Below are 13,864 nucleotides of genomic sequence, written 5' to 3' on the forward strand. Positions count from 1 at the left end.
GGAGGCTGTAGGTTTCATACTCTGGGAAAGGAAAGGCTGTAGGTTTCATACTCTGGGAAGGCTGTAAGTTTCATGCTCTGTTTGGGAAGGGGAGGGTTCTATGTCATACTTACGATTAGCAGTGGCAGTGACTTCCCATTGGAAGCACTCCCTGCTAATCACAGCCAGACAGACAGTCCCAGGGACAGGTGTTTTCTCCCCCTGGGATTGTGATAGCAGAGAGAGTGCTACCCAAGGGAAGCCACTCCCCTGCTATTATGGGAGCCCTACCTAGCTTCTAGGGGCTGCAGTCCTAGGAGCCAGACTGCTAATTTGTGAGCGTGTAGTACCTGGCATCCCAGACGTAACTCCCACCCCTGAACATAGACTCCACCTTCCACTGCCGTCGGACTTAAGCTATGCCTTCAGTTGGACTTACAACTCCTTATGATAAGAGGGTCAGCAGGTGGCACAATAAGGTCATGATGTGGGCGTGTGAGAAGTACACCCAAGATAACTGTCAAACAGACACATCTGCCTGGAATGACCTGACTTGTGGTTAATGAAACCCTGGTACAAGTTGCAAAACTGATAATAATGATGACAGCTGCATCGCATTGGACAAAAGGGCCTAAAACAAATACAGTAACGCAAATACAATTAAACTGCTGCAACTGTATTGTAAAAGTATATTTATACTGCACTGAACACTAGTTTTACAAAAATAAAGAATGTTTGAAACTCTGGGAAGAAGAAGGCTGTATGTGTCGTACTCTGTTTGGGGAGGGGAAGGCTGTAGGTTTCGTACTCCTGGAAGAGGAAGGCTGTAGGTTTGATACTCTGGGAATGGTAAGGCTGTATGTTTCATACTCTGCTAAGGGGAAGGTTGTAGGTTTCATACTCCTGGAAGAGGAAGGCTGTAGGTTTCATACTCTGGGAATGGAAAGGCTGTATGTTTCATACTCTGGGAAGGGGAAAGCTGTAGGTTTCATCAGTGCCGTAACTAGACATTTTAGCGCTGTGTGCAAGAAACGGCATCGGTGCCCCCCCTTAACGTAAACCGTCAGCAGTGTGTGCCGTAGGCGCGTGCAAAAAATATAGGGGCGTGACTTCATGGGAAAGGGGTGTGGCCACAAAATAATACCAATTCATATAATGGTGCACAGTAGTCTCCATTATTCAAATTACGCCGCACAGTAACTCCGCTACACCAGATAGAGTCCCCTTCTTACACATTACGGCAGACAGCGTCCCCTTCTTACACATTACGGCAGACAGCGTCCACCTTTTACACGTTACGGCAGACAGCGTCCCCTTCTTACACATTATGGCAGACAGCATCCCCTTTTTACACATTACAGCAGACAGCGCCTCCTTTTTACACATTACGGCAGACAGCGTCCCCTTTTTTACACATTACGGCAGACAGCGTCCCCCTTTTTACACATTACGGCAGACAGAGTCCCCTTTTTTACACATTACGGCAGACAGAGTCCCCTTTTTACACATTACGGCAGACAGCGTCCCCTTTTTTACACATTACGGCAGACAGCGTCCCATTTTCACACATTAAAAGCAGACAGCGTCCCCTTTTTTACACATTACGGCAGACAGCGTCCCCATTTTTACACATTATGGCAGACAGCATCCCCTTTTTACACGTTACGGCAGACAGCGTCCCGTTTTACACATTACAGCAGAAAGTGTCCACCTTTTACACATTACGGCAGGATAGGTCACCCTTTTACACATTATGGCAGGCAGAGTCCCCCATTAACACAGTACGGCAGGCAGATTCTCCCTTACACCCCCCTCCCCACCCACCCTTAGAGTGTAGTGTAGTGTAGTGTAGTGTACTGTGGTGTAGTGTTGTGTACTGTAGAGAAGTTTAGTGTAATATACTGTAGTCTAGTGTAGTGTACTGTAGTGAAGTGTACTGTTATATAGTGTAGTGAAGTGTAGTGTAATATAGTGTAGTGTAGTATAGTGTAGTGTAGTGTCTGTGTAGGCACTTACATGCTGTTACCGGCTCCTGACTCCTCCTGTCCACTTCACAGAACTCAGCTGCAACGCTGCCGGGACCTCAGCAGCAGTGGCGGCGGCTTAAGCTGTACACAGGCAGGCGGGCGGCTTCACTGGGACACGGGTGGGCGGGTGGCAGCTTCAGCAGCAGGACACAGTCATGTGGGCAGCAGTGGCTTCAGCGGGACGCAGGCGGCGCCACCGTCAGCGGAATGCAGGCGGCGCTGCCACCTAAAACAGTGAATCTGCGGCCGTGCGGGTGTGATGCTCGATGGTGCGCCCTCAGTGCATTTGCGCTGTGGGCAAGGCACCATCGGCACACACCTAGTTACGGCTCTGGGTTTCATATTCTAGGAAGAGGAAGGCTGTAGATTTCATACTCTGGGAAGGGGAAGGCTGTAGGTTTCATACTCTGGGAAGGGGAAGGCTGTAGGTTTCATACTCTGGGAAGGGGAAGGCTGTAGGTTTCATACTCTGGGAAGGGGAAAGCTGTAGGTTTCATACTCTGGGAAGGGGAAGGCTGTAGGTTTCATACTCTGGGAAATGGAAGGCTGTAGGTTTCATACTCTGGGAAGGGAAGGCCATAGGTTTCATATTGTCGGTAGGGGAAGGCTGTAGGTTTCATACTCTGGGAAATGGAAGGCTGTATGTTTCATACTCTGGGAAGGGGAAGACCATAGGTTTCATACTCTGGGAAATGGAAGGTTGCAGGTTTCATACTCTGGAAATGGTAAGGCTGTATGTTTCATACTCCTGGAAGGGGAAGGCTGTAGGCTGTAGGCTCTTGGTTTCAAACTCTGGAAGGGGAAGGCTGTAGGTTTCATACTCTGGGAAGGGGAAGGTTGTAGGTTTCATACTCTGGAAGAGGGAGGCTGTAGGTTTCATACTCTGGGAAAGGAAAGGCTGTAGGTTTCATACTCTGGGAAGGCTGTAAGTTTCATGCTCTGTTTGGGAAGGGGAGGGTTCTATGTCATACTTACGATTAGCAGTGGCAGTGACTTCCCATTGGAAGCACTCCCTGCTAATCACAGCCAGACAGACAGTCCCAGGGACAGGTGTTTTCTCCCCCTGGGATTGTGATAGCAGAGAGAGTGCTACCCAAGGGAAGCCACTCCCCTGCTATTATGGGAGCCCTACCTAGCTTCTAGGGGCTGCAGTCCTAGGAGCCAGACTGCTAATTTGTGAGCGTGTAGTACCTGGCATCCCAGACGTAACTCCCACCCCTGAACATAGACTCCACCTTCCACTGCCGTCGGACTTAAGCTATGCCTTCCATTGGTGTCAGTTGTCAGTTACCAGGAGGACAAGGAGGAGAAGGCTGTATAGGCAGATCATCCTGCACATGTGCAGAATGCAGACCCCCTGGGCAGACAGGTAAAGAGCCGTAACTGAATACAACCCTAAATACTTTAAATAAATGACAATTTTTATTTTATATCATGTGCCTTTAAATGATACAGAAAACATGCCTTGAACTAAATCAATACAATAGACATTCGCCAGAATTTACTTTTAATGCCACTTTATTCCCATACACATATAAAATTAATCATACAAGAGCACTGCATGTTTATCAAGTGTTTAAAAATGCAGGAGCATAGAGCAGCCAATACGGTAGTCTATATAAACAATGCTTCAAGCTGTCCCGTTGGGGTTTCATAATTATTTAGACGTGCGTGCTCTGTCATTAAGATTTTAACATCTGCTACAACAACGAAGTTTCCTCAGGCCTGAGTTCCTTGCAGTGAAGTGAAACATGCCAATATTGGCATATTTTATCACTGAATGTAAACACATTACCTTGCACAGTAGCTAGGCTCCGGAATAATGTCGGTCACAGACGGCCCGAGCACTGAGCAGAGTTTCATGCTTGCCAGTTTTTTTAATTGCTACCACTGACACTCTGCTATGAATCAGAATCAGCTTTATTGGCCAAGTATACTTGCGTATACTAGGAATTTGTCTTCGGTTTGAAATACAACAGCCGAGAAGGTAACAGATAAGCAGGTGGGGGCACGTAAAGTCATACAGATAGGTATACCGTAGGGACACAAGTGAGTTACATGTACGTCTAGTCAGTCAATGTTCAGGAGTTCAGCAGGTGGACCGCTTGGGGAAATAAACTTTTGAGGCCTCTGGTGGACCTGATGGGGACGGCCCTGTAACTCCTGCCTGAAGGAAGCAAGTTAAACATGCTGTGGCCCGGGGTGTAGCTGGTCCTTTACTATCTTCGTTGCCCGCTATTTAGCTCTGAACAGATACAGGTCCTGGACTGAGGGAAGGTATTGTATCTAAGTGCGTCACTCAAAGTTATTGAGTAACATAGCTGTAATGTAGTGCGAATCAGTCCCAACTTTACTGACTTGGAGCTCGGTTGCTCACTGCATATGCATGGCCATCTGACCGCGCATGTGCAAGGTTAGAGGGGGTAAATCAGACTGGATAGCTGCAGCGGTAGCGATTGCAGTCTGAATCCCTTTGTGGAGTGCACCCGCACACCCTGGGAGGCCCAGTGAGATGCTAACAGCATCTGTGAGGCTGTGATCGCCTCTGCCTGATTGAACATTAGAAGGCTGTTGGCGGGGTGTGGTCCGGACAATACAGGCGTGTCCGGCGCATTGCGGGGGCAGGCTGCGGCAGCTGTGTGATGTCATGCAGCCGCTGCAACCCAGGACGCGGCAGGTAGCCACCTGCCAGCACGCAGGAGCTGCGCTGGCAGGGATACTCGCCAGGTGCAAAAGCATCGCTGCTATGCAATGCTTATGCATCCTTGCGTGGTTGAGGGGCAGGGCCAGACATGCGGGGCGAACTAGCCCTGTGCTGGGCGTCCCCCCGCATGTCTGAGAGTCTGAATTACCCCCAGAGTGCCTTGTAAAAAGTTTGCAATACTGCATTCTACAGACTACAACGGTTTTAGCCAATGGAACTAAGCTTTCCAGATATTGGTAAATTGGTCATATTTGCAGAACCCAAAGTAAGCTATGGGCTCAGCTTCTGGGATTGAAACAGAGGGACTGCAGCAAATACCTCTGACCTGTGAAATGCAACAGTTTTCGGAGCACTGACTGCATTACTTAGCTTAGTGCATAGGCCCCTTATTGGTGTTATCTTTCAAAAGATATCTACAGTATGTCATTAGTCACCATTACAAAAAAAAAATTCCTGTAAAAGGTATCGACAAACTCCTATTGTCATGGTCTCTTAGCATTACAGCTTTGATGGTGTCTTTATCACTCCTTAAACCATACAGTACCTCCCAACTAACCAAGCTTTTGGCAGGACAGTTCCGACTTTAGAATGTCCAAGATCAGGACTATTGCAACAATTTGCAGGCTTGGGGGTTTGGGAGGTTTTGCACTGACGCATGTTGTGCAGGCAGGTGTATTCTAGTTAAATTTTAATGCATTGGTCTAAGGTGCTGTCCATTCAGGTCCCATATTAGTTACACAGCATTGCTTGGACAGTGGAATTACACGCCTAGACTTGGCTGCTCCAAGGTGTGACTAAGCTCTTCCTTGGTGAGTATCTCCAAAACAGTAGGGTAAGACTAGAGTGGGTGGGCTGCAAAGTAGTTTTGATGGGACATTAATAAAAGGAAGGATGCCCGAAAACCTGGTTAGGAGAACTAGAAGTTTAGAAGCCAAATGTTGAAACTAATATCTATCTGCAAGCAATAGTTGACATCAAACTATTAGTTCGCGTGAGGTCATTTTCTGCAGAGCTATAGAAATTGTAGAAAAACAACACAATTGTACAAAAAACAACCCAAAAGCTAAGTTATATTTGGCCACTGCCACATAGTATGGAAACTATACGCCCTTATCTTACACAAGACACTGCAAAAACTCTGATCCATGCACTCATCATCTCCCGCATTGATTATTGTAATAGTCTCCTTACTGGTCTTCCCAAACATAGGCTCTCACCACTTCAATCCATTTTAAATGCAGCTGCGAGGCTAATCTTCTTCGCCAAACGTTCTTCGTCTGCTGATCCGCTCTGTCAGTCCCTCCATTGGTTACCGGTATTCTACCGTGTCAAATATAAAATACTTTTACTTACATACAAGGCTATGACCCAAACTGCACCATCATACATCTCCTCACTCATCTCAAAATATCTCCCTACCAGACCCCTCCGCTCTGCACAAGATCTGCGTCTCTCATCCAGATGTATTACCTGTGCCCACTCAAAATTACAGGACTTTACCCGGGCTTCACCCACTCTGTGGAATGCACTCCCACGCACAATAAGACTCTCCACTAGTCTCCAAACCTTTAAACGTTCCCTGAAAACTCATCTCTTCAGACAAGCCTACCAAATTCCTGACCCACACACATAACCTTCAATGCTTCCCTATCCAGTTACATTCCCTCTGCACAATCCCCATAACCTCACATTTTGTCTTCCAACATTGCTGGGTGATCATATCATACAACCCACTAAGAACCTAGCAATCTGGGGAACCATTATGTAACAGGTTGCATCTATCCTTGTGTATCAATACCTATTTCCCTCTAGATTGTAAGCTTGCGAGCAGGGCCTTCCTACCGCTATGTCTGTCTTTGCCCTGTTTTGTTCTATAACTGTTGTTCTAATTGTAAAGCGCAACGGAATATGCTGCACTATATAAGAAACTGCTAATAAATAAATAAATAAATAAACAAACTGTGGTGTGCTCTGAGATGGACGATAACGCAGGAGATATCTACGATATCTCCTGACATCCTGCGGTATAGGCTTATTAAATAGCCTTTTCACTTACATTTGTAGTACTTATCAGAAGCTACTGTTTCCGCATGATTATCCTGTGCAAAAGGTTTGATGAATTGGTCCCTAAATGCAGAATAAAGCATATATTTCAAAGAACAATTTTGAAATTCCACTCACTAGTCCCCATTATCAATAGACATTACATTGTGCACCTGCAGATACCCTACCTGCAGATCGATGTTCTTTCCATAATAACACACTCTTTCAAGCAAAAATAAGTGACTGTGGTTACAAAATGTCAAATTCGCTAATTACTCTTCATGTATAACTGAGGAAAGCAATGGAAAGCTGTCATCCTGTTATACATGCCCACTGGGTGAAGCAGCGTTGTTGAAAACACCTTAAATAGTACGAGTTGTCCAGACAAATATACAGTACAGTGCAATCACTTAACCAGAGCACCGTAGGATGAGAATCTTTCTTATAAATACTGTACAGCATGCAGCAGAAAATCTGGATATCTCACGTACTACATGTTCTGATAAGGAAAGCAGATACCAATACATTCTAAATAGGTTTTTCAGTTCTATAAATTCATTGCAGGTGCAACTATTGTAAAGCGCAGTTACAACAGTCACAATAAAGACAACACTGCATGCAGAACAGAAAACAGCTGCAGGCAGCAAGATCAAACACAAAGTGAACACACACTAGTTACAATTGCCATTCAGTGGATTCACTACTGTAAACATATGCTGCTGGCTAGCACATGGATGTGACAAGTCTCCCAGGGCATGCCCTGGGTTTTATTGCCACTACAAATCTTTATTTTAATCAGACTCCTAGTGTATCTAGATTAACTGGATTATTGGCAAGAGTCTTAACACCAAAAGAAAGCCCTGAGCGAGTTTTATGGACTGATTAAACTGTACGTCACAGGAGTGTACTGATATTCATAGTGAAAAATATGAAGTCCTGTGAGAGGCTAGAACATAGTGCTCCCATGGGGATCCTGACCGCCGGTAATTTAACCGCATACTCTCCCATGTGTCCGATATTCCAAGGAAAGCACCTTTTTTGTTTTCCGCAACCAAAATATTAAACATGCAATGTCTATTATTCAATTATTGAGACTCCTGACGAATGTACAGGATACGTGGAGATAGAGACCTCTAAATCTGTTACATCATTTCTTTTTCTGTTTCATTATTTATATTCATTTAGCCCCCAAAAGGAAGTATGGGGTCGATTTTATTTGTCAACAAAACTATAGATACAGTAATACTAAGGTGTCCCAACTGTTTGCTTTAATTAAACAGTAGTGAGTAATACAGTTATTACTGTACTTACTAAAGAATTTACAATATTAATCAGTAGTTGTCTATGGGTTTTAAAAACAGTGGCATTATGAAACTATCAAGAAGTGTTTATTTCCCAAAGACAAGTCTGTTAGATGGTGTGTAGTGAAACGTCAGCTAACACAGCAACAACTTCCACATCTGATCAGATCATGAGCAAGATAGGAGAGTATAAGCAGCTACGCATTTTGTGATTCAGACAGCAAACCAGCTTCTTTCAGCCAATCAGAACAGAATTCTACTTCACAGCTATCTATCAGGCATGCTATGTGTCAGTAACACTTGTCAAATCATGCAGTATATATATATATATATATATATATATATATATGCACACACTGTATATGTATATTATAACAGTCTCAAATAAACATACTCACTTATACACTGTACGATTTAGCAAATGGCTATAGCTATTCCTTTGAAGCTGACAATCAAATATAATCCCAGTAAATGTTATTATAAAATAGAGGGTAACAAAACAATTTGTCTTAGAGAATGGTTAGAAAAACATTTTGATTGAACTAATGTAAGTATATATAAAGCACTCAAATTTATAACGTCAGGCTCTTCAAGATAATCCTAATTGTGACACTTGCTTATGTGTAATCAGAATACATCCCTAGGGAGAACAAATCAAGATGAAATAGTATTAACAAATATCACAACGTGTAGAATACATCATGGAGCGTACTAAACTCTCTCCCCAGTAGGGCCTTACATATTGGCCCCGCAAGGAACGAGTTACAGTAGTGTGATGTCTACATAGCCTGGAGAAAGGTAAATACAACTATGGTACCGTATGATGAAGAAGAAAAAAAGACGCTTCCACAAAGAGTCACCACTAGTACCCAAAATGAGTAAATACACAACTCACCAGTATATTCCTAAAGAAATCCATCATGATTTCTGCCAGGATTCCTGAACTAAAAGTAGAGGGAATCCCGCCTCCAGGGCCAGCAGACGGAGAACTGACAGGTCTAGCACACACCTGATGGCTCTACCTGCTCCTGCTGTGCTTCCCATGGAATGACTGATGCTGGAAGGGTTAAAAGGGTGGGTCGGCTGCCAAGGCTGATCACAAGAAACTGGTTGTGCAGGAAATAGGTTTTAAGGCAGTAAGAATGGAAAAAAAAACTTCACATGCATTTGGCGTAGGGTCTAGATTCATTTTAATACGTTAGAGGAGCACAAAGCACCTGTAAGCCAAAAAATACAGGAAGCCAGTTCCTTCTGTTGGCATTCAGCATTGCTTGTAATAGAAATGTCTTGGCAGTCTCAGTAGAATACGGTGACAAGAAAACTACCTACTGTTAACGTATTTTACATTGAATACATGTTGGGTTTTTCTTAAATAAAAAAAGAAGATGATGGTTAGATTTAAATTTGTTATCCTCTTTTGCCTTACATCATAAATGAATGATGCAACTTATTGATGGGTTATTCTTTACCTTTGACAAAATGTGTAAAATGTAAAACTAGATAATTGACTTTCCGGGATCAATTCAATTATTGGCGAATTACAGGTGATGCCGCACGGTACCGTTGCGCCTGTGCTGGAATGTCAGCAACAATTCCCTAAATTGTCCCAATTTTGCCACTAAATCTTGAAATCTAGTCCACAACCCCTAAAGTTGTGTATTCATATACGCAATTTAGGGACTACCATAAATATGGCTGATATGCAACTGCACCGTAGGCAGCACTCCTGGGTTACTCAAGCCCTATATGTATTAAGATCGCAGTGGCAAGCAGTACTCCACTTAGTATTTTATTTTTTTTCGCAATAGTGGAATTGCCTTGCAGATTGTATCAATGAAAGATACTTTCCTAATAACTGTGATCCGGGCTGACAGCTAGCGGCGCTAATTACTGCCTTGGCTTTTAACACGTTATACTTACAGCTGCTGATGGAGTTCTTGTGCTCTTGTTCCCCACAGTGTCCTTCCATGTATAAATGGTTTTAGTGTACTGTGCTATCAAGCCATTCTTCTAAGTAGTTATGGACCCTATCAAAGGTTATAAGTATTGCACGTTACAGAGCAATCAAGTGATGCCAAAAATTTATTAGTGCCTGTACATTATATGAGTATACACAGTGAGTTCTGATGTTAATACCTTAGTGTTTATTATCAAAACTAAAGTGTTAATGATAATGCACCGACTTTTGTAAATTAGGATAAATAAAAGAAGTCACTGAGGAGATTAGAAACCTACTGTATAAAAAAGAATCAATGCAAAAGATCTTGTGCCCTTATATTGTCACAGAACTGCTCAGTGACTTGTAATCCAGTATACTTGGAATTTACAGTAGGGTGTGCTTTATCCCATACATCCTCTAGAGCAATACTGCGTATTCTACAGTAAACAAGGGATTTCTATAGTGAAATATTAAGTGGAGAACCCATGTAAGATTGGGTGGGTAAAAGTAATAGCCTCTGAATGGCAGGCATCGGCGGGTTCCTGGCAAGGCTGACTGATGTTTTAAAATAGCATTCATGTAAAAGACAAAACCAGTGTGCAGGCAATTACATTTAGCCCTGGGAGATCTCACATTTTTTTCCAGAATAGTACACATCACATCCTAGCAAATATATAGAAATCCTAAAATATGGGATTTACCAACATACATATGCCAGGGCCAAATATTTAATATGCTGGATGTATGCATTTGTGTTTATGTAGCAAAACATTACACCCATGTGCTGCTATAGCAACAACACTCATACATGTACACCCATGTGCTCATATAGCAACACTCATACACGTACACCCATGTGCTCCTATAGCAACAACACTCATACACGTACACCCATGTGCTCCTATAGCAACAACACTCATACACGTACACCCATGTGCTGCTATAGCAACAACACTCATACACGTACACCCATGTGCTGCTATAGCAACAACACTCATACACGTACACCCATGTGCTGCTATAGCAACAACACTCATACACGTACACCCATGTGCTGCTATAGCAACACTCATACACGTACACCCATGTGCTGCTATAGCAACAACACTCATACACGTACACCCATGTGCTGCTATAGCAACAACACTCATACACGTACACCCATGTGCTGCTATAGCAACAACACTCATACACGTACACCCATGTGCTGCTATAGCAACACTCATACACGTACACCCATGTGCTGCTATAGCAACAACACTCATACACGTACACCCATGTGCTCCTATAGCAACAACACTCATACACGTACACCCATGTGCTGCTATAGCAACAACACTCATACACGTACACCCATGTGCTCCTATAGCAACAACACTCATACACGTACACCCATGTGCTGCTATAGCAACACTCATACACGTACACCCATGTGCTGCTATAGCAACAACACTCATACACAAACACCCATGTGCTCCTATAGCAACACTCATACACGTACACCCATGTGCTCCTATAGCAACAACACTCATACACGTACACCCATGTGCTCCTATAGCAACAACACTCATACACGGAAAGAGGATGTGGTCAGCACGTCGATTGTCACAATATCAGTATTCATAATGTCAATAGTTATGATGTGGACATTGTCAAAATGTTGACAGCTAACACGTCATTGACTGCAAAATGTCAACATTTACACAATATCAACATCCTAAATGTTAACAGTTGAAATGCCGACATTAGGTTTAGAGTTAGGGGCATACTTATCTCTGCAACAACAGGCACAGATTATGGCTAATGTCGCAAAGCTGCCATTAAAGATGCTATACTGAAACAATAGCTGCAGCCGCAGGGCTAAGGTATTTACCACTGGAACAGCCGCATTGCCGCACCGCCACTTGTCAACATTGTTAGGATGTTGCCATTTCATCAATGTCAACATGATCATATTGATATGGTGAATGTCGTCATTTTAACCGTCAACAAAATTTACTTAAAATTTATGGGGTATAGACGGCTCCTATGGAGCCTTGGGCACTACAAAATGTAAATAGTGTGGGTTGGCTCCTCCCTCTATGCCCCTCCTCCAGACCTCAGTTTAGAAAATGTGCCCGAGAGAGCCGGCAGCACTTCCTGTGAGCTCCTGAGAGGAGTGAAGGAAAGAAGATTTTTTTCTAAGTGATTTTTCAGGGAAGCTGCTGGCAACAGCTTCCCTGCTTCGTGGGAACTCAGAGGGGGGAGCGGGAACCAAGGGGCAGATGTATTAACCTGGAGTAGGCATAAGGAAGTGATAAACCAGTGATATGTGCAAGGTGATAAAGGTACCAGCCAATCAGCTCCATTATGTAAATTAACAGTTAGGATCTGATTGGCTGGTGCCTTTATCACCTTGCACATATCACTGGTTTATCACTTCCTTATGCCTTCTCCAGGTTAATACATCTGCCCCCAAGTACCTAAAGACTTCATGGCTCCTGCTCCCGCTGACAGGACACCATTAGCTCCTGAAGGTGTTGATCGCATAACCCTTGATGGCGAACGCTCACACACGCAGCACCAGCCGCCACCCCCTGAAACTGCCAGAAGTCGTCGAGTGGTGAGTACAAACCTCAGGTATCCATAAGGGATAACTGGGGTTCAATGGCGGCTGTAAGGGACGGAGCACAGCGGTATTTGGCTGTGCTCCGCTGGCTCACTACAGGCATTTCTTTGGGTGCAGAGCAGTGGCGTAAGTTCGTCCCAGTCGCCCGGAGGCATGATAAATGTTAGTGCCCCCCTACATATACACACACACATACCATATGTAGCTATCCGGCACTAAGGGTGAACAGTAGCAGCGTGCTCAGGTACCTTTCCCAATAGTAATATAGATACACATAGAAAGTGGACGCACTCCAAGTCAGTCATTACAATAAAACAAACACCAGCATACCATTATAGTACACCTACAGTGCTCCCTCACCCGCCAGCGGGTCTCGATGGAGATGCTTTGGCGCAGCGGTGTGCCGATATAATTAGTGTTCACTCTAGGATTTTTTTTAGGGCAGGGTGCTGATCACGGGGAGGGCACATTTTTCCATTCGGGAGGGCACATTTTTAAGTTAGATGGGCAAACTTAGGTACATACTATAATGCTTGGTGCTCCCATTCTTATAATCCAAAACATGGACAGTGCGCGCCAAAAGTGCGCAGCAAAAATCTAGGGGCATTGTTTCGTGGGGAAGGGGCGTGGCCACATAATAGTGGCAATTCACATTACACCACACGGTAGTGCACCTAATACACATTGCACCTCCTATACACACTGCGACAGGTAGAGCACGTTATACATATTGCGCCAGATAGGGCACGTTATACACATTGCGCCAGATAGGGCACGTTATACACATTGCGCCAGGCAGAGCACTGAGGCACACTGCACCAGGTAGAGAGCACTGAGGCACACTGCACCAGGTAGAGAGCACTGAGGCACACTGCACCAGGTAGAGAGCACTGAGGCACACTGCACCAGGTAGAGAGCACTGAGGCACACTGCACCAGGTAGAGAGCACTGAGACACATTGCACCAGGTAGAGAGCACTGAGACACATTGCACCAGGTAGAGAGCACTGAGGCACACTGCACCAGGTAGAGAGCACTGAGGCACACTGGACCAGGTAGAGAGCACTGAGACACACTGCACCAGACAGAGAGCACTGAGGCACATTGCACCAGACAGAGAGTACTGAGGCACACTGCACCAGGTAGAGAGCACTGAGATTGAAGTTTACAGCTGCAAAATACTTACAAGGTTAATTTAGCCCAGGGGGACTCTCATGTGCTTGCAGGGTCCGGCAGGCAGCAAACGGCAGGGAGGCAGGGCGCA

The 13,864-nt window shown here is 44.5% G+C and overlaps 1 protein-coding gene across 9 annotated transcripts in view; it reads right to left on the reverse strand.

Annotated features, from left to right (window-relative positions):
• RAP1GAP2 (RAP1 GTPase activating protein 2) overlaps positions 1-13,864 on the reverse strand; it is a 1,491,256-nt gene that overhangs the window by 330,523 nt on the left and 1,146,869 nt on the right. The window contains exon 1 of one of the 9 annotated variants that reach the window (XM_063956014.1): positions 8,950-9,078. The exons of the other annotated variants lie outside the window; for them this stretch is intronic. Coding sequence (XP_063812084.1) covers positions 8,950-8,976 — 27 coding nt within the window. The 5' untranslated portion in view covers positions 8,977-9,078. Of the gene's footprint in view, positions 1-8,949; positions 9,079-13,864 lie in introns of those variants that run through there. 9 annotated transcript variants of the gene reach the window in all.

Source organism: Pseudophryne corroboree, chromosome 2 (assembly GCF_028390025.1).
Source record: "Pseudophryne corroboree isolate aPseCor3 chromosome 2, aPseCor3.hap2, whole genome shotgun sequence".
Classification (NCBI taxonomy): Eukaryota; Metazoa; Chordata; class Amphibia; order Anura; family Myobatrachidae; genus Pseudophryne; species Pseudophryne corroboree.